At 44.1% G+C, this 22726-nt stretch overlaps 1 protein-coding gene across 1 annotated transcript in view; it reads right to left on the reverse strand.

The window, feature by feature from the left end:
• LOC308325860 (collectin-12-like) overlaps positions 1–22075 on the reverse strand; it is a 42317-nt gene extending 20242 nt beyond the window's left edge. Inside the window, exons 1-2 of the mRNA XM_080778581.1 lie at positions 21432–22075; positions 17554–17604 (exon numbers count right to left, since the gene is read on the reverse strand). Coding sequence (XP_080634707.1) covers positions 17554–17604; positions 21432–21513 — 133 coding nt within the window. The 5' untranslated portion in view covers positions 21514–22075. The remainder of the gene's footprint in view (positions 1–17553; positions 17605–21431) is intronic.
• Positions 22076–22726: the final 651 nt, after the last annotated feature.

The following is a 22726-nucleotide window of genomic DNA, read 5'->3' on the forward strand; positions in this document are numbered from 1 at the left end:
CGGAGTGGGCTGGCAGTGGAAATTTCCATGGCAACACAAAGAAAGCCTGTACAGACCACAGATCACATTTTGTGTAAAGCGCTTTTGTGTGCCGAGCGCTTTAAACACTGTTATATATACTGTACAGTAGCCTACTGTGATGGTTTCATGCTCGGTTTATGTACCGTCGCACGGCGGTGTCGCTCACCCCAAATCAACAAGCTTGTAGATATGCCGTTTCTTTTTGGCTCATAGCGCGGCACCAAGTACTGGAACAACAAATCTTTCAGATGGGGGTCGGCGGCCAAATGCAGATATTTCTTGGGGTCCTTGGCATGAAAGTGTTTGAGAACGACTGCCATAGAAACATGGGAATCGTCATGGGAAAGCATTTTGTAGAATCGTTCTCAGGTCGAAATGGGTTTTAAGCCTGTCACAAAACACAAAGACCTGCACACAGTCACAAGCTATTCAGTGGTCCCCAGCTACCGTACCGTACTTTTAACCCATTTTGTACTGAGGACCATTCTACAAAATGTCTTCTAAATCATGAAAAACCCATGTTTCTATGTCATTCAGTTTCATGTCAAGGACCCCAAAACATACATGAAATTGGCCGCCGACCCCAATCTGAAAATATGTTGTTCCAGGAGGGACCCTCCAGAAGCAAAGATTTGAGATAAAAATGTTCACTCTGAATGAATATATATTCAAAGATTTGTGCCGCATTTTCTATTTGTCTACAGAGGGATATGCTGTTCCATAAAGACATTTGTCTACAGAGGGATATGCTGTTCCATAAAGACATTTGTCTACAGAGGGATATGCTGTTCCATAAAGACATTTGTCTACAGAGGGATATGCTGTTCCATAAAGACATTTGTCTACAGAGGGATATGCTGTCCCATAAAGACATTTGTCTACAGAGGGATATGCTGTCCCATAAAGCTATAGTAATTACACGGTTTTGTAATTGCTTTAATCTGTCTCATGCTAAAATGATTACCAAACTACTTCAGAGCAGACCAAAACACAACTACAGACAAACAAATGTGGGTCAAACTAAATGTACCAATTGAATGTAAAAAAGACATGTTTTGGTAAAAAGGATATAAAAAAGAAAAAACAAGAAAAAAGGAAATACAAATAAATGGTACTTTAAGACCACACTTTCACAACACTGACATTGTTGAATTTGAGTAGATAGAAGGGGCACTTCTATTAACTCCAAACTCCAGTCCAGACAAATGCTTAACTGGAACCTCTCATTGGGCAGCATGGTGCCCCATGGTGGTGTCAGTGTGGTGACTGGAACCTCTCATTGGGCAGCATGGTGCCCCATGGTGGTGTCAGTGTGGTGACTGGAACCTCTCATTGGGCAGCATGGTGCCCCATGGTGGTGTCAGTGTGGTGACTGGAACCTCTCATTGGGCAGCATGGTGCCCCATGGTGTCAGTGTGGTGACTGGAACCTCTCATTGGGCAGCATGGTGCCCCATGGTGTCAGTGTGGTGACTGGAACCTCTCATTGGGCAGCATGGTGCCCCATGGTGTCAGTGTGGTGACTGGAAGCTCCCATTTGGGCAGCATGGTGCCCCATGGTGTCAGTGTGGTGACTGGAACCTCTCATTGGGCAGCACGGTGCCCCATGGTGTCAGTGTGGTGACTGGAACCTCTCATTGGGCAGCATGGTGCCCCATGGTGTCAGTGTGGTGACTGGAACCTCTCATTGGGCAGCATGGTGCCCCATGGTGGTGTCAGTGTGGTGACTGGAACCTCTCATTGGGCAGCATGGTGCCCCATGGTGGTGTCAGTGTGGTGACTGGAACCTCTCATTGGGGCAGCATGGTGCCCCATGGTGGTGTCAGTGTGGTGACTGGAACCTCTCATTGGGCAGCATGGTGCCCCATGGTGTCAGTGTGGTGACTGGAACCTCTCATTGGGCAGCATGGTGCCCCATGGTGTCAGTGTAGTGACTGGAACCTCTCATTGGGCAGCATGGTGCCCCATGGTGGTGTCAGTGTAGTGACTGGAACCTCTCATTGGGCAGCATGGTGCCCCATGGTGGTGTCAGTGTGGTGACTGGAACCTCTCATGGTGCCCCATGGTGCCCCATGGTGTGGTGCACTGCTCTGGGCCTGATCCCCTGGCATTAACAGTCTCCCAATGGAATGTTAACAAGTAAACACTCACACAGGGGGAAGTTATACCACTGAGACAAATTACTGGGCCATTAGTAGCCTTGAACCGCTGAGCTAGCCCTACATGCCATGCATGGCAGCACTTTTTTTTTTTCTTTCTTTTTTCATTCATTCTCTCGCTGCTAACAGGTTTATGACACTTTAAATTGAGTCCGGTTCCACTGAGGCATCTGGACCTTGTTACGATGCAGCCAAATCAAAGGATGCACGCGAACATCTGATACGTCACCCCATCGTGTACCAGGCACGAGAACAAACGTCTAAGATGTTGAATGATCTGATCTCTCCTGCAATATTTCAACACAATGTATTTTTCTTTTTCTTTTCTTTTTTTTAAATAAAGATTATACTTTGGTAAGACTCAATTTCCTTTTCATAATATAATAAAGGAGATCAGTGGGTTGCGGTCAGCGAACTGCATGTTAACCCATTCTGAACGGGAACCCATTTTGGTGTTGGCATCAAGTTATGCTTTAGCTATTGAAAAATAGCAGATCTACAAGCTCATAGCGCGCCACCGAGTGGCGCGCTACGAGCTTGTAGGTCTGCTATTTTTGAAAAATTCGAAGAACGACTGACATTTTTAGAATCTGATCTTAGGTCAGAATGGGTTAATCAGACCAGTGTGTGTTCAGTGGAAACCTCGTATGAATCTGATCTCAGGTCAGAATGGGTTAATGTTGTTTGTAGAAATATAACCGATGAACTGGATAACTGTACATCTGAATGGGATAATCCCCCTCTTGGCCAGTGCTGTTGACACTGAGTCTACTAGCGTCCTTTGAGAAGTCTGGCTACAGACCATAAAAGGGGTCAACGGAGGAACCCCATCAAGGAACAATCTCATGTGCATCCCACAAATAATTAAGTCATTCAAGTTTATTCTCAAAACTACACTGAGTAATCAAACTCATTTTCAGTGTCGTCGAGTAATACAAAATAATATAGAAAAAACACATCAGAAGATCAGGAAAAGAAAAACTAAAGATATACTGTACATGTGAATTACATAGGTCAAAACGATCTAAAAACCGTTACATTACAAATCGAGGGTAGGTAGGTAGGTAGGAGATATGGTTAGGAGGAGATATGATTATAATTAACCAACACATACGGTGCTACGCATCATGCAATCCATGTTACAGTAGCCTACAAGATGTGGGGGTTGAATTACAAAAACACACTTGTGTGAAGTGAGGGGCACCCACTGTGGCTGCCACATTCATTGCAGATTCACTGCCACTATACAGTGCAGTATATAGACATGGATGCAGTGTGTTATCCTACTAGAAATGTGTCACGCCTCTGAGTGTCTGCGTGCGTGTGTACGGTTATAATGCACGTAACTGGAGAACTGTTCGCCCCACTGACTTCATATTCGACACAAGCATTCCACACCCCCGCAGGGAGTGCAGTGCCCACTATCGAGTCGGACGGACCCATGGTTCTCCAGAAACACCACAAAAGGCTCTGGTCAGGCTCTGCCAGTGGGCCTAATTACCCTAAATCCCCTCACCTGTGCAATTTCCAGCCTCTGCCTCAGCCAATTGATTGCCATGCCAAACAGACACCTGCCAATTGATTACTTAAATCAGTCCACTTTTCACAGTTTGCACTCTTCATACATGGGCAGACAGACAGAAACAGAGATCTCCATGTGGGATCTCCAGACAGATAGTTAAAACGGGTGCTATGAGTTGACAACGGGTATTATTAGGTTCCCAAGTTGCATCGTTCCCAAGTAGACCGGTGGCCGACGGGCACATACAAGTCTAGTTGTATAAAACGAAACCAGTCACAAGATGTATTATGTATGATGTATGTATATTGGCTACATGAAGGTCGTGAATGTTTGTTTAACTGCTGCCCTAAACAAACATTACAAGTCCATAGACTTGGTTGCCATGATTGATATGACTGAATTTGAATTGAATTTCAAAAGCCAGGCATTGGAGGGCAAATATAAAAGAGCGTGCTTACCAAATATTTAAAGGCTTTTTACTTTCCTATACAATAGTGCCTTAATTGGTCTTTGTTTGACATAGTTCAGTCAGAGCTTGTGTAAAGGCGGACATTAGCATGTTTATGGACTCGTGTGAGACGTTCATCAGGTGCACGAGGAGCTAATTAGCTTCACAATGGGATGGAAATCATGTAATGAAAGATGAGCAGTTCTTGGAACCTTCATTGAGAGCCCATGGTTCTGACAGTGATAAATCTGTTGAAGGATTTGTGAGAGAGGGGGAAAAAAAGCATGGAATGTACAGACGACTTACAGGCCAATGGAGCTATAGAGCTTTACGGCACGCTTGTTATCTGAGCAGTCAGCTGTTTCTTTGAGGTTTCAGGAAGTGCTAAAAGGCACAAACAAAGCCCTAAATACTAGAGAGTACAGTATAGAGAGGGTCTATTAAAAAGGGAGTTATAAGATCCAGGGAATAGAGTTTACAGTACGTGGACCTGGTCTGGTTTCGCCGTCTCATCTGCGTCTGGTTAAAGGAAGACACGCTATATGACAAATAGGTCACTTATCTTTATCTCGAGAGATGGGCTGGAAAAGCTGTGACTCATTAACAAGGCTGGTCAACTGTTATATGCCATGCCATGCCATACCATGCCAGGCTCACTCTGCCATGGCATATGGCATGGTAGAGAGAGCCTATTTCACCCACGCAATTCTGGGTATCAGTCTATCGGAACTTGAATAGGTGAAGCAATGCATTATTGAAGAAATGCAATAACCCTGGCAATGGCAGAAAGAGCAGAGCGCCACAGTATCAGCTTTCCTGGGTTATTTCAGATAACCCAGGAAAGCCATCTCTCAGACAAACACACGACACACGAGCCCACTCTTCAGCTGCCACAAGTTTCATTCAGGGCAGAGAAGCAAACACACCGCTGACCGTGTTACAGAATACTACAACTGATCCAGCTCCAAGGTGGTCTTGGCAGGAGAACCTTTTAGTTAATTATGAATTAATATTCCCAGGACAGGCTGGGAATTTGACTCAAAAAGCACCTGCATGATTAAAAAGGAATGTTCTCTCCCTCTCCCTCTTATATGCGCACACATACATCCACATACACATGCACATGCACACAAAAATCTATATTTAATCAGTTAATCCACAGTTTGCTAATAATTCGGACAACACTATAACTAAACACCTTGTTTTAACCCATTTTTTGGCGGGAACCCCTTTTGGTGTTACCATTATGTTATGCTTTAGCTATTGAAAAATATCAGATCTACAAGCTCATAGCGCGCCATCGAGTTTGTAGGTCTGCTATTTTTTCAAAATTTGTAAAAATGCGGCACAAGCGCTAAATGGGTTAAGACAGGACTCAAGCCCTTGCTTGAAGTAGAGAAATACTATTCTGGCTTTTTTCTGGAGACCTACCGGCTACCGAGGGACTAATGAATACAAAACTGTCATGGTTAAACTTTACAATACACGGTCATGGCTTAGGCTAGTAGTACACGACGTCAAGCCTAAGAAGAATCCATTATCCAGCAAGTGAATGCACACTTCAGTCCAAACACTGGTGTAATAGCTGGAATCCAATTTTTATTCAGGGGCCAAGAAGCACAATGGTGAGTCAGCATTTGAAGAACGGTTGTGCATTGAATTCCAAGGGGTCTAACTCTATGCACACAGTGTTCCTACACTAAAAAGGAAACTGTACGTGCAGCGCTTTGCAATGCCAACTCCAACAGTATGTGCACCTGGAACCGTATATCTCCAACGTTCTATGCAGGACATTTTCAATAAGAGAAAAAAAAAGCTGTCCTTTGGGACAGCTAGCATTCTCGATTACCATCATTCACATGCATGTACTCTGAACAACAACATGGAGGCAATAAAGTAATTTTATTGGCCTGTGTAGAGAGAGAGCAAGTGAGACCCCCTGGCTCCTTTCTGCTCGTGTTCCAGTTGCTGGCATTTCAGAATGAGGTAATCTCATTCTCAAGTGAAGTGAAAGTAGGCCCATGAGAACGCGGGTCAGAAACAGAAAGCACAAGAGAGGGAGAGATAAGAAAGAGAAAGAAAGAAAGAAAGAAAGAAAGAAAGAAAGGAGGAATATGAATATGCCATTCACACATTTTTGGGAAGAGTCCAAGTTGGAGCTCTCTTGGAGTCCTGTAAACTGTAAAGGGACCCAGTCCTTTTTTCCTCCTCTACGATCGAATTCCTTCCATTCCGTGAAAATAGCCGATCCACAAGCTCACAAAGCATTGCAACGTGACGCGGTGTGAGTTTGTATATCGGCTATTTCTGCCGAATGTTCACCCCCTCCTCCCAGAATATGGACGCCAGGTTTCATGTGGTTAAAAACACAGGCAGAACAAAATGACACAATGGACGACATGGACTTATGTCACAAATCCTAGCTCTGATTCTGAGGAGAAGATGCTCTGATGAAGGCTGCATAGCCCAAACGCGTATAAAGCGTTCCTTTTTGCTGTGTGACAATAAAGAAATGGAAATGTGAGTACTTTGTCCCCCGCTTGTTATTTTTTTTAGATTTGCTACCTTTTTGGATTTTTTTAAAATTCCTATTTTTTGATGTATGCTTGATTTGGGTTTGGCACGCCACTGGGGGGGAGTTGCACCACTTGGTTCACACAGGTGTGATTTTTTCTCATTCTGAGGAGAAGTCTTTGATGTATAATCTATGAAGATATGTCTGTATACATACTGTATTTGTGTAATAAATATAACCAAGTGATGACATCAGATACCAGGTTTCCACACACTGGCCCTGAAGACAAAGTGCACCATTTGGGCATACACTAGTAGTGTATTGATTTAACATTCAATCTACTTATACACAGTAATGATCTGAGATTCTGCTTCTGATTGTTCACACAAGAAAACTTGCTTCGCTGAAGCAGGTCCTCATTGATGGTAATGTTAATCTACAATCTGATCTGTGTATCAAAATGCTAATTATGTATTATTATAAATAAAGCCTGCAGGCAATAGTGTTTATGCATCTGCATACATAACAAAATGCCCTTAAAAGGTTCACATCAGTTCGAGATCAAGATACCGTATATAGGCCAACAGTTCAGAGAACAATTACTTGAATGATATTATACAGTATAGCTAAATTCATATAAGGAGTCCCCAAAGCAGCTATACGTCCAAATATGGAGTGTGTTGCATCAATCACAAACAAATCACTCAGCTCCATATATGGGCACAAAGGGGGGACACACGGACGCACACACAGGATCTGCTAGGTCTCATAGTAAGTGCTCACTGCGTTCGCAACAACTAAAATACAAGAAAGAAAGAAAGAAAGAAAGAAAGAACAAGCCAAACCTAATTTTTCCAAACAATTAAAAAGTGCAAAAAGTACAGCATTAGTTAGAAAAGCACACAGTATAAAGTGTACATACATCAGCAATGGCTGCATGTGTGAGACTGTGGTCTTTTATCACTCTCAGACTGTAAACCATCTTTCCCAGTTCATACAACTGAATAGCAATTTAAATGGTGATGGTGCTGTGTGACTGTGTCTGAGGTTCGACCCTATGGTGATGGTGCTGTGTGACTGTGTCTGAGGTTCGACCCTATGAATGATGGTGATGCTGTGTGACTGTGTCTGAGGTTCGACCCTATGAATGATGGTGATGCTGTGTGACTGTGTCTGAGGTTCGACCCTATGATGGTGCTGTGTGACTGTGTCTGAGGTTCGACCCTATGAATGATGGTGATGCTGTGTGACTGTGTCTGAGGTTCGACCCTATGAATGATGATGGTGCTGTGTGACTGTGTCTGAGGTTCGACCCTATGAATGATGGTGATGCTGTGTGACTGTGTCTGAGGTTCGACCCTATGAATGATGATGGTGCTGTGTGACTGTGTCTGAGGTTCGACCCTATGAATGATGATGGTGCTGTGTGACTGTGTCTGAGGTTCGACCCTATGGTGATGGTGCTGTGTGACTGTGTCTGAGGTTCGACCCTATGAATGATGATGGTGCTGTGTGACTGTGTCTGAGGTTCGACCCTATATGAATGATGATGGTTCTGTGTGACTGTGTCTGAGGTTCGACCCTATGAATGATGATGGTGCTGTGTGACTGTGTCTGAGGTTCGACCCTATGAATGATGATGGTGCTGTGTGACTGTGTCTGAGGTTCGACCCTATGAATGATGATGGAGCTGTGTGACTGTGTCTGAGGTTCGACCCTATGGTGATGGTGCTGTGTGACTGTGTCTGAGGTTCGACCCTATGAATGATGATGGTTCTGTGTGACTGTGTCTGAGGTTCGACCCTATGAATGATGATGGTGCTGTGTGACTGTGTCTGAGGTTCGACCCTATGAATGATGATGGAGCTGTGTGACTGTGTCTGAGGTTCGACCCTATGGTGATGGTGCTGTGTGACTGTGTCTGAGGTTCGACCCTATGAATGGTGATGGTGCTGTGTGACTGTGTCTGAGGTTCGACCCTATGGTGATGGTGCTGTGTGACTGTGTCTGAGGTTCGACCCTATGGTGATGGTGCTGTGTGACTGTGTCTGAGGTTCGACCCTATGGTGATGGTGCTGTGTGACTGTGTCTGAGGTTCGACCCTATATATGAATGATGATGGTGCTGTGTGACTGTGTCTGAGGTTCGACCCTATGAATGATGATGGTGCTGTGTGACTGTGTCTGAGGTTCGACCCTATGGTGATGGAGCTGTGTGACTGTGTCTGAGGTTCGACCCTATGGTGATGGTGCTGTGTGACTGTGTCTGAGGTTCGACCCTATGAATGATGATGTTGCTGTGTGACTGTGTCTGAGGTTCGACCCTATATATGAATGATGATGGTGCTGTGTGACTGTGTCTGAGGTTCGACCCTATGAATGATGATGGTGCTGTGTGACTGTGTCTGAGGTTCGACCCTATGAATGATGATGGTGCTGTGTGACTGTGTCTGAGGTTCGACCCTATGGTGATGGAGCTGTGTGACTGTGTCTGAGGTTCGACCCTATGGTGATGGTGCTGTGTGACTGTGTCTGAGGTTCGACCCTATGGTGATGATGGTGCTGTGTGACTGTGTCTGAGGTTCGACCCTATGAATGATGATGGTGCTGTGTGACTGTGTCTGAGGTTCGACCCTATGATGGTGCTGTGTGACTGTGTCTGAGGTTCGACCCTATGATGGTGGTGCTGTGTGACTGTGTCTGAGGTTCGACCCTATGATGACGGTGCTGTGTGACTGTGTCTGAGGTTCGACCCTATGATGGTGGTGCTGTGTGACTGTGTCTGAGGTTCGACCCTATGGTGATGGTGCTGTGTGACTGTGTCTGAGGTTCGACCCTATGAATGATGATGATGATGCTGTGTGACTGTGTCTGAGGTTCGACCCTATGAATGGTGATGGTGCTGTGTGACTGTGTCTGAGGTTCGACCCTATGAATGATGATGGTGCTGTGTGACTGTGTCTGAGGTTCGACCCTATGAATGATGGTGACTGTGTGACTGTGTCTGAGGTTCGACCCTATGATTGATGATGGTGCTGTGTGACTGTGTCTGAGGTTCGACCCTATGAATGATGATGGTGCTGTGTGACTGTGTCTGAGGTTCGACCCTATGAATGGTGATGGTGCTGTGTGACTGTGTCTGAGGTTCGACCCTATGAATGATGATGGTGCTGTGTGACTGTGTCTGAGGTTCGACCCTGAAGCGGAGACAATTCCAGGATTTAAGCCGTTCGGGACGAGAACCCCTTTTGGTGTTTTAAGCATTATGTTATACTTTAGCTGTTATAAAGCAGCAGATCTACAAGCTACGTAGCCTGAGCTAACGTGTTAAGTTTCTGGTCTATAGGGGTGGGTCGCGGCTGAGATTTGCGCACGCCCTGATCGGATCTCACCGATCTGTCCGTCAGCCCTGACCACTCCTCTCCCACCTAGTGAAGCGCTACGTCACATCATTTGGAGCGACACCCACCCGGAAAGCGTTGACTCCCACTTCTAGACCAAGGCAGCCAATGCGTTCCTCCAGGCTTTCATTTTTCGCGCAGACGAAATGAAAGCCTGGGTATCGAGGCTACAAGCTACGTAGCTTGTAGATCTGCTACTTTTGAAAAATCGGGGGAAAATGTGGTGCAAATCTTTGAATATATATTCTTTCAGAGCGAACATTTTTAACTCCAATCTTTGCTTCTGAGAGGGGGTCCCTGGAACTTTGAGATGGAGGCCCGCGGCTAAATAAATACAGATCATTCTGGGGGTCCTTGACATGAAAAAGGTTGAGCACCACTGACATATAGAATCAGCCTCAGTCCTAAATGGGTTAAGATGCTTTCCAGAATGAATTGCCTACAGTATGTGTTAACTGTGTCTTGGAAGACACCCAAAAATAAAACTCAGCGACATCAAACAAAAAGACCCGACTCCCTAATCCCCAGCCCACCACAACAACATGAACCCAAATACGCTCAAACATGTTGTATCGTGTGGGTAAAAAAAAAAAAAAAAGCATTTCATTACGAACTCGTGCAAACCCAAAACCACCGCCTGGGTATATACTGTTCTGATGCAAAGTAGTTGAGTTGTATACGAGGGCTCCGTTACTCCCGCAAACCATCTGTGCTGTTGGGTTTAGTGTGGCCGGGGCCTGCTGGGTGGCCCACCATCACGGCAGATAGATACTGAATCAACAACACTCAAACGCCTTGGCTTCTTGACAGTGCAGTATGGACCTGTAACAGAATGGACTAGCTTGCCTGCCTGCTTGCGGTACTCCTCTATCGAATCATGCAAAGCAGCTATTTTCAAGCTTCATCACCCAGCGAAAACCAGGGAGACCGCAATGTTGGAACCAGCTTGTCTGCCAGCCAAGTGTGGCCTTCGCTATGATTAGTGGAAAAAGAAAAAGATGCTGGGGCCACTGAGGAGGTGGGATGCAACTGCCTGGTATAAAGGCCATTGGTGGTTGCTTTTTGTGGTCCACATCTATAACTAGGAAGTGGGTTATATAATGTTTTTATTATTGACTAAAATGTTCCTTCTATGTAGTATCTATTTGCCACATTCAAATGAACTTGATGGAACCACACACAGAATTCAACTGCATGCTGTTTCTACTAGCCCATTTTGACCTGAGATCAGATTCTAAAAATGTCTTCTACATCATGACAGTTTTCTGAAAAAGCTATGTTTCTGTCAGTCGTTCTTCGATTTTTTCAAAGATAGCAGACCTACAAGCTCGTAGCGCGCCACTCGGTGGCGCGCTACGAGCTTGTAGATCTGCTATTTTTCAATAGCTAAAGCATAACATAATGCTAACACCAAAAGGGGTTCCGCACAAAATGGGCTAGAGACATAACAGTTGGTTTAGGTATGCTCAAACAGACAGTTTGAGACAGCACACATTTTCCCCTGCAGCAGATGTGCAGATGTGAAAACACAAACAAATGCCTCACTTGAAACTTACATTTTGAAACACCCGGAGGGCTGAGTCACTGGAAAAAATCTAAATGTGGTATAACTTCTTCTCACAACTTTGTGGTGCCATTTTTGAACATCTCCCTGAAAAAAAGTGAACCTACGCAAAAACAATATGGAGGGGTGGTGCGATGGGTTTTGTGGCCAATATAATCACAGACAAAGCAACAAACACGCCGAGCCCCTGTCTTGGCCCGGCCTGAAACGGGGATGGTTGGTGTCTCCAACTTTAGAAGAAGTGAACAAAGAAAAATACACATCTTTCATTTTTTTTGCCTTCTGTCTCTTTTCAAGGACAGGAAGCGTTGAGGTTGACTTTGGCCGTTCCCGGAGCCAAAATACTTTCATTAATATATCAGACTGAAGTGAAGTTGAGGCACATGCCACAGTTCTCCTGCCTGCCCTGTCTTCTATCCTTTATAAGGGAGGGCTGGAGGAAAATGGAGTCAGACTACACTCCACACACCACTAGTGTGTGTGTGTGTGTTGTTCTTGCAACCCAGCCAAAGCCTGCTGTGAAGGAGAGGCTCACCGAACATCCATCATGTGAGGGAAGAAGTCATCCTATCGGGTGACATTTTGTTTGCAGGGGTGTCGTTATATGGTTGGCCCAACGTGTCCCCTCAGGGGCCCGTTGGCCAGAACCAGCAATTCAGAAGTATATGGTGAGACACTTTAGCCCAATCTCAAACCAATAATGACCCATACTTGTATATAATCAGTGACTGACAGCCCTGAGAAACCCCGACTGTATAACTTGGAGTCGTGATGTGTTAAGTTAGCATATCAGTGGAGCCCGCCGTCCCATATTCACTAATGCCCCCCCCCCCCATGTGAAAAATGTGGTTTACAATATGTCGGAGAGACAGGTAAAACAATAGGTACTAGGCTGGGACGACACAGATACAATATTAAACAATGCCAAAAAGACAACCACAAGATTGGTGCAACATTTCATGGCTCACGGCATTGAAGCTCTAAAATGCGCTGGACTTCAACACAATCCCAACTGGACAGTTTTAGGACAAAGACGTTTTAATGAAAAACAGTGGATTAAGAACCTCAACACGGATTTTCCTGGAGGCTTAATTAAACATGCCTAAAATCAGATCTTGAACACAACAAAACTTAAACTCAGGATTAAACTGGAGAAATCTAAAAGTGATTGGATCAGACTTCCTTCGGATACATGGCGAATGCATTTATTCCTTGCATTGTGCCTACACATGTTGCGACCTGCGGTCACAACATGTGTAGGCACAGTGCACTGAAGTCTTTTAATTCCCCCCCATACTTGTGTTGATAATAACTGCTTGTTGGCCAGATGGAATGCCGATCGGTATAACAATGGCCGCTTGGACAACCCCCGTGTTGATCTCTGAGTGTGATAAGATTGAACTCCTTTGCATAACATTCACGTATAGCAATAATACTTGAGAACACTCAGCGCTGACCTGCACTCAACCTCCAACAGAACACCCCTCCTAACATCCACCCATGTCTCTGTACACTGTCTGGTATAACATGTGCTGCCAGGAGCCATGCTTTATACTTATCTGCATCTGCACTTTTTTTTTATCAGTGGCCTTTTAAGTCAAGGGTTAAACAAAGGGGTGATCTTAAGAGCAGGGGCCCATCGGGTCGACCCGCGGTTGACCCGTTGCTTCAGGCATCATGGCCCCCAAACAGGACACAGTGATTTGTGTGCTCTCTTGTCTGGGGGGGGGAAGAATTCCTATGTCTGCTTGTCATTGGTCAAGCACGGAGTGACCCACTAGTTCGTCTCACCAATCGCGGGTCAGTGTGCCACAACTTTGACAGACCAGGGTATATTAGTTTAGGGAATACAACAAAATAAAAACAACACCCTGGGGAGGATGAGTTGTTTTCACTTTCTTTGTCTGTCCTTTTTAACACGCTGTTGTTTTCTGCATGGCAGTAGGCTATACTTCGACGTCGCTGGCTTAGCGTTTCTTTTTTTTTTTTTTTACTCCTTTCAAGTTTCCTATAACTCTTCTCCTCCCACTCTCACTCTACTCCTCTTTTTTTTATTGAAAACACGAGCCAGTAATCTTACATCGGGACAACAGAACTCAGACTGCGTGCATGCACACCCTGGGGGGTGGGGAGAGAGAGTAATAAGCAGGAATTCAGAAAACATTCTTCTCTGGTAATAAAGTCCATGTAAATTAAAACCACTCGCTGTTTCACCCCCCCCCAAAAAAAGAAGTCAAGCAATAAATGCAACCCCACAGCAGAAAATAAAACTGTTGACAACCCCCCCTAGATTACCCACACACCCACCCAACCACCCCCTCCCCCAATAAGACAACAACACAACAACAGAAAAGGCATTCCAGGAATAGGCATTGAGAAATGTTCTTAACTAAAGCAACTCGTTAATAAGTAACGCCCACTATGCTATTTAAAACAACGATGGGGTGTCTGTCCATCACGTGCTCTCATTCATAAAAACCACACGATAAAATAAACCTCAAGTCTATTTTAGGTGTCGGTTTAAAGAAATAAGAAAGCCCTAGCAAGGAGACACGTACATATGACCTCCCCTATGGTTGCTCTTAATCGCACACACATGCACACGCACGTACACACACACAGTCACACACACACACACACACACACACACACACACACACACACACACACACACACACACACACACACACATGTACGCACACACACATGTACGCACACACACACACACACACACACACGACACGACACGTACATTGTAAAGTACAACACACCGTCACATCCCCATTGTCTAAATTCAAAACAGGCACTCATGGGTTTACAGTATTTCTCCTGCATGGTACAGTTTTTAGCCTCTCTCATCATAATGAGTTAAAACAGTTGTAATATCCTGGCCCGACCGAACAAGAACAAAAAAAAAAAGATCCACTTGAAGTTGTATTTTGAAGGGGCCACTTTTTCCTTTCGGAGGAGGCAGCACCCAGCCAGGCCCACAGAACGCACTCCCTTCGTCCCCTCCCTCCTCCCTCCTCGTGGAGGTATTGCTGACACAGCAGAGTGCAGGCCGGGACCTCCATGCCTCCCGTCTCACCTCCTCCTCATCACAGACAGACCTCGCTCTGCCTCCCTCCCTCCCCGTGTCTACTCTCTTCTCTACACAGTAAATTCCTCAGTGTTAATTTAACTTTTTTTTACCGTAATGTCACTGCAGTGTATCTCTGACTGTCTCCACCTTCCACTCGCTGTTTCAGTCTGTTTCTCCCGGCGCCTGCCTCTCTTGTTTCTCTTTATTTTTATTTTCCATCTCTCTCTCTCTCTCTCTCTCTCTCTCCCAGTGGAGTCCACAGGGTATATAGACTTGCACTAAATAAACTTCCAGTATGGGCACAGGAAGGAGCTCAGCAACTTCTCAGGTTTGGAGATACTCTCAAAGGAATAATAGACCTCTCTCTCTTTCTCTCAACAAGCAGTAGACCTCTCTCTCTCTCTCTCTCAACAAGCAGTAGACCTCTCTCTCTCTCTCTCTCTCTCTCTCTCAACAAGCAGTAGACCTCTCTCTCTCTCTCTCTCAACAAGCAGATGTCCAACTCAGTCTGAGACACCATTTCTCTTTTCCGTGTCTCTTCAGTAGAATGGCACAAGGTGTCATGTTACTACTCTATTTATTTCAGCAGTGATCGACAACATGATGCATTCATTATACTGCGTTGTAGACAGTTCAACCCAACCAGAACAATCTGGACGAGGAGGACAGCAGATGAGTTGCACTCTCTCTCCCCACAGTATAACCCATTCTGACCTGAGATCAGATTTATACAAGGTTTCCACTGGACACACACATGGTCTGATTAACCCATTCTGACCTGAGATCAGATTCTAAAAATGTCAGTCGTTCTTCGATTTTTTCAAAAATACCAGACCTACAAGCTCGTAGCGCGCCACTCGGTGGCGCGCTATGAGCTTGTAGATCTGCTATTTTTCAATAGCTAAAGCATAACATGATGCCAACACCAAAATGCGTTCCCGTTCATAATGGGATAATATTGTGGTTTTAGTGGTAAGCTGTTGCTGCAAAAAAGTCTGTGTATTCTTGGCAGACTTTTCTGTTGTGCTGCTTCCTCACACCTCAGGTAGTAGTTTTGGAGATTGCTCGCTTGGGACCAATTTGGACACACATGTTGCATGGCAGGCAATCCGACCGGCGATAAGATTTTGAGTTATCTTGTGTGCGAGGTTGACATGTTGGCCTGAGTGTGACACTAAAAGGAAAGGTCACGGGGTCAGCGAAATCGGTATAGGGTTCGCGTTCGTCCTCGCTGGAGTGTGAATTAATTGCACCTATTAAGTTTCATGGCAATTCATCTGGGTTTGTTAGATTTTTAGATAAGTGTGGGAATGTGTAAATCGTCTTAGTCGGGTTGACGTCTCTATACCACTGGAGCGTGCAATTTATTTTCTTACCAATTGGACGTTTTGGCAATAGTTCCCCTAAAATCAGTAGCATTCATCTTCCTTTGAGAATGAAGGTGCACAGAGAAACTTCCATGGCGATACATCCAGTAGTTTTAGTTTAATTGAGAGATTTGGGACCTAAGTGTTGTCGGTTGGACCAAACATATTGACATCTTTGTTTACTTCCATGGATTTATAGCTATGCTACTGTCATCAGAGTATGTTGGGTTTGGAGACCCATGGAAATGTGAACGTTTCTATTGAATTCTTGAATGGGGAGCTGAATCAACCAACACACCAACGCATGCACACACACACACACACTCACACCACCATATAAATTACCCCCCCCCCAACCCCCGTCACACAAGCCCATCCACTCACCTCACACGGTGTCAGTGAAGTGTGTTGAGATCCCGATGACACACAGCGTGCACAACCATCACTTTCACACTGGCTTTTACATACTGTATGACTGCTGAGCCCGACCCGTGCACGACACGAAACACTCCAAAACACCTAGTAGTGAACCTGAGTGACCCGGGTGACCCCCCGTGACCGCTTCGAACCCAATGTCTGGGAAAATGATCTCTCCTCTGGGAAACAGTGGGGAGATGCTACAACAACACAGCGTACGTGCTCGGAGTGTCGGCATGAAAGAAAACATAACGGGGAGAAAGAGGTGGCATGGTGAAAGTGGTAAATGGTAAATGGTGCATTTATATAGCGCCTTTATCCAAGGCGCTTTACATAGATTGTGCATTACATTCACCCATTCACACACCGATGGCAGCGGAAACCATGCAAGGCACCAACTAGCACATCGGGAGCAATTAGGGGTTCAGTGTCTTGCTCAAGGACACTTCGACAGTAACTCTGGGGGAGCCCGGGTTCGAACTGGCAACCTTGCGGTTCCCATCCAGGCACTCTACCCCTGAGCCCCTGCTGCCTTGTGGTGTTGAACATGGCCAAACTAGTGCCGAGTGGAAAAAAAGACAACAAAGGACTAAATATGATATGACGGCAATGTGTCCAGTGTCCAGAAACACCCAGGATGCTACAGTAATGTTCCTTCCATGATTCATCCACTCCATACATTCCTGATGTTTTCATACCGAGCAATAAAGAAAAAGGCTCAAAGGCCAATCAAAATAATCCCATATATTGGGCTCATTTCTGGGAAACACAGCGTATGCGTTTCTTTCTTGAAAATGCAACGCTGCTCTGAAGTAACTTTAAGGTCACGGGAATATCATCCACAGAAAAGTAGATATACAGTAACAGTTGTATTGTTTGTTTCACACGTTCAGATTTTGGTTTAATTTCCCCGAATGAACTGAAGTACCTACCGGTAAGTAACAATAACAAGAAGAAGTCATTTCACGGTTTAGGGTGATTTAACGACATGTTGTTTACTGCTCTTATGGACAGAGAATAAACATAATGAATGACTAGGAGAGGCCGGTGGGTACTCACCAAACCTCTTGTAGCCAAAGGACTGCACCTCCTCCTCATCAGCAAAGTCGTCTGGACGAACGGACAGCACAAGAAGAGCACAGGGAAACGAATTAGCAATTGATGATCTCAAGGCTACAATGACTACAATATCAATCAATATCAAACAATATCAATGCAATGATTACACAAACACAATATGAAGTTATTATATCACAAATGTAGGTTTCGATCACCGTCAGAGAAGTGTGTAACCCGTTCTGGTTTAAATTATGACCTTTCAAAGTGGAAAAAACCACAAGCTTACACATTGTTTTTCTAGAACTCAGCTTGACCAAATTGGCCAGGATAAACACTGCATTTTTTCCCCCCGACCACATTGTGGAGAACACTTTCAAAAATGGGTTATATTTCCGTATCGTAATCCCTCACGGTGTCTCCTTGTGTTAAAACCATGTGCCTCTGTCAGCTAGTGCACTATAACTAGAGAACAAGTGAACCTGATCTTTTGCTTCAATTAGCTGAGATCTCTTCCCGTAAAACACCCTCTTCCTGGGGCTGCTGCTAGCCATGATCTCCCATGGCCATATATGTGCTAGGGACGTCGGTGCGATCTTTTGCTTTCATGTGGCCGCCATGCCCGTGGGAAAGCTGACTTCAAGGCCGTTCCTTGTGTCGTCGTGCTTGGCCAGTGAAAATAAAGAAAGACCACATGTCCCAGAGATCACCACCACTCTCGTACTCCCAGCATGCCAAGAGCAGTGGATCAGGAGTGGGACGTGATAGTAGAGAGAGATGAGAACGAGTAGCCTACTGCAAACAGTCAGTGATATATTATCATAAACACCTGACTAGTAGCCTACTGCAAACAGTCAGTGATACATCATAAACACCTGACTAGTAGCCTACTGCAAACAGTCAGTGATATAATTATCATAAACACCTGACTAGTAGCCTACTGCAAACAGTCAGTGATATAATTATCATAAACACCTGACTAGTAGCCTACTGCAAACAGTCAGTGATGTAATTATCATAAACACCTGACTAGTAGCCTACTGCAAACAGTCAGTGATATAATTATCATAAACACCTGACTAGTAGCCTACTGCAAACAGTCAGTGATATAATTATCATGAACACCTGACTAGGGATGGAGCTTGTTCATTTGTATTGATAACGAGTAGCTTATTAATCAGGCCTATCGATTATTTTGTGGAAAGACGGGAGACGACAATAAATTCTGAACAGAAAGAAACAGTGTCTTTTACTAGGGCCTTCAAATACAGTAGGCTGCTTTTCCAACACCTACCTTTTTACTTTTAGAAATGAATATTGAAGAAACTGTTAACTGCAGGTTAATGTGTGTACCCGACATGTTTGTGCCACCATGGATGATTAGATTTATGTCTTGATTGTTTAAACATCACATCATGGGCCGCTATGCTCCATAACAGGCTTGATAAGCCCAAAGATTATTGATACCGGCTACTCAATAAGCTTATCAGGTTTTTCGACTTTCAAGCTCCATCCCTACACTTGACCCACCAGTCACCACCACTACATGTGGGGACGTGGTCAGCCAATAAAAAAAATTAAAATATAGGGTTGTCAATTATATCGCGACATCTGTTTAATTTCAAGGACCCACGTTTCATATGCCACAGATATAGCTGTAGAATTCTGTACTAAACCTAATCTAACTGTCTGTAACTAAAAGTCTTCTCTCATTGGGGTCCCATGGGAACACATATTTTCCAAAAGGGGGTCTTTGGCATAATGTGTGAACACTTTGGGGGGTTCTTCTTGACGTGAACTTGTTTGACTATCACTGCCATAATCTGCTACCCTTTAAAGCAGATGCTCTAGTATGTGGCGTATAGCACTGACTCGCCAAGGAACGGTTTATCAGCCTTGGCGTCTGGCAAGCCTATAGCGTTCATAGTTGTTCTAAAGCAGAAATCCCACAAGAGACGACGAGCAGAGTGAGTTGAAAGCTGACAAGAATAATCCCAGCTGTTTTTGAAAACTCTGGCACTGACTCGTATGCGTTGTTTCTGTTTCTGTGGAACATGTTTCTGCGTCTCTCTCTCGCTGCTACACAACAATAAGGTCTCCGTAGGTGTGCTTGTTGGCCTCCTCGTGGCCTTTCTGGGAAACTCATTTCATCACAGGAAACTGTGGGCGAACTGAACTCCATTTGAAATGAGATCTGTTGAAGCTTGCGTTCTATTTTTTTGATTATGCTATGACTGAAACTGACTATACAGTACAATGGTTTTGGTGAAGCAGAGGTCAAAGTGAATATTGTGCAACGAAAATGATGCCTGTGCCTGCATGTCGTATAATATGATCAGATTTTAACATTTTGATCAAAATCTTTTTTTTATCAAAATTCAACTTAATTCTTCCCCACTTGGAAGGACTAGTCACTAGTAGTGACTAGGGGTTTCACATCACAACAGTAGCCTATGTTTAAGTTATGTATTACATTAAGCATTAGGTTTTCCTGAGCCCTGACACAGTTCAGTTTATAACGTACATTTACTGCTTCACTGTCTTCCTATTCAACAATTTCTCAACTTCAATGCCAAATACAAAACAAAAAAAAATACAAAAATGTAATAAAACATCCATTGTATTGACTTGAGTCCACACAAACCTAATAACCTATACATCTTAGAATAGTTCTGGTGACCGGGGTGAATTAACCCAATTAATATTGTCCTTTGAAGTAGTAAATTATTCCGTGAAAATGACTGAGTCAGACCACAAGGTGGCAGTACACAGTGATTGTAAACTCGCAGCACAATCAATGTGTGCTTTGCTGTTATCAGACTATTCCCATTGATAGTATAGTTTGAATGACGTGTGGTCCACTGACCACAGCTAGGGCCAGCATGTCCGCAGCACAAAGATACACAACACAGCTGTCATAGGTAGTAGTACCACTTCACCAGTATCTAAAATACACAACACAGCTGTCATAGGTAGTATAGTACCACTTCACCAGTATCTAAAATACACAACACAGCTGTCATAGGTAGTAGTACCACTTCACCAGTATCTAAAATACACAACACAGCTGTCATAGGTAGTAGTACCACTTCACCAGTATCTAAAATACACAACACAGCTGTCATAGGTAGTAGGCTAGTAGGCCTACCACTTCACCAGTATCTTCATTCCTGTGTAGTGTAGGCTTAATTGTTTCGCTTGAACGGTAAAATTTAAGTGAACTTTTTTTTTCACTTTGAAAGATGTTATGCAAACACATCTTTGGGAGCAAAAGAAAAACAGTTGAGCTTGTATAGAATGTAGGGAAATTAAATAGCCGAGGTCTGACTCATTATTTCCTGGAGACAGTGGAGCACATTGAAATTGAAATCAGCGAGTTTTAGGCTGCGCGTGTGTGCGTCAGGTGTGAAATACAAATTATGAATGAAATCAAAATGGTACAAAATAAGAATATATAGGCCATTCAAGTAGGCTACGTAATTTTGACAAAGGGGTTCCATTAACTTCCAAATAGCCTCAGATGCACAATGTGCGTTATAGGCTATATATCTTTAATATGTGTTTTGTGCAGAGTTCATGCTCAGTGGAGTCAGTGCTGTTTGATCATCGGCCGCCAGATGCAAAACAATCCCAAATCCAGTCCCCACGAGCGCTTAAATTGAAGCCAGATGTCACGCAACGTGTAGCCTACGCATTCCTTATGTCTAGAGGGAAAGAAAGAAGGGTCAAAACTGACTTATTATCGCTCCGTTTTTCGTGTGCGCTTATTGGCGCACAAATATGCTACAATTAAACGGAAAAGGGTTCCTTTATTTAGCACCGTATAGTAGTATAGCTTATTTGACCGTTATTGTGTGACTCTCTCTCCAAAGTCTCCATACCTTTCATTGTGCTTCGCAGAACTCTACCGTTGCGGAAACTGTCGTCTTGGAGGTTATATCCACCACAGCATTGCAATGGCATTTATGCTCCAAACATCTCTTGAGCGCCACTGCAGTTCTTCTGACCCCTGAATAATCCCAATATCCACTGTGTCCTGGGCCGGCGTCCAAATAATAGATTGGGAGAAAAAAAGAACCTCACAGCTACTCCATCAGTAACTTTTGCGAGGGGGGAAAAACTCCTCCTCAACGCAGGTATAACGTTACAAATACAATGTTTAGCACTTTAATTCGGATGCTGACAATTACAAATAAACTCATGCGGACTCTAGTCAGTTCTATAAATGGAAAAAAATGCCTAATATTCAACAAAGCTTGAGTTGCAAAATGTGACCTGCAGAAAAAGAGCCGCTTCTTCTTTCAAACCAAAAAGACAAAGTTTGCTGGGGGAAGAACAACTGCAGCAGAGGTGAGGCTGTATCTCCGTCTCATACACACACACACGCGCACAGCCGCACACACACACACACACATGACACATACAATACAGTTGTAGCTATACACACGCACTCTGGTACTTCTAGGCTACCCGCAGCTGTAACTGGAGAACTCCAACAAGACTGCCCCAAAGTGAGAGGAAGTCGAGCAGCACCCGTAGGGCTTGAAGGAGAGAGACCACGTGCTCCTTACATCTGTGCGCCCGGTCTGCACTCCTGTGTGTGTGTGTGTGTGTGTGTGTGTGTGTGTGTGTGTGTTTGGGAGGGGGGGCTACTGTAGCCTATACAGTTAAGGTCTATACATGCTGCATACCCTTGCCTTTATAGCCCACAAACAATGTCATCTTTTCTGTGATGCTTTTTGAAGTCAAAACAGGGTATAATGTTTCACGAGGCTGGCGTGCATTATTATATTATGTTATTATAGTGGTGGGGATAAAAAAGTATACTCAAAGTTTTTACACAAGTAAAAGTTTATCAATAGGCCTATACTGCAATAATATAGAATATAGAACTATTACCATGACAGCAAAAGTCCGGAATTCAAAATATCATTGAGTAAAAGACGAGTACAAAGGTAAATGTAAACTGTACTCATTATGCAGAATGTACCATTTCAAGTTTTAAAATAGGCCTATTTTCTTTTGAAAATAGTAGACCTAGACAAGCTCACAATGCATCGCGATCGCATCGCTATTTTCAAATTGCCAAAATGTAGGGCTGAAGTGGTTACTGTATATATGTTTTGGAATAATAATCAAATCCACACAAAGTATTAACTAGTAACTAAAGTTTTCA

The sequence above is a fragment of the Protomyctophum bolini genome (assembly GCF_963924005.1).
Source record: "Protomyctophum bolini genome assembly, chromosome: 12".
In the NCBI taxonomy this organism is placed as follows: Eukaryota; Metazoa; Chordata; class Actinopteri; order Myctophiformes; family Myctophidae; genus Protomyctophum; species Protomyctophum bolini.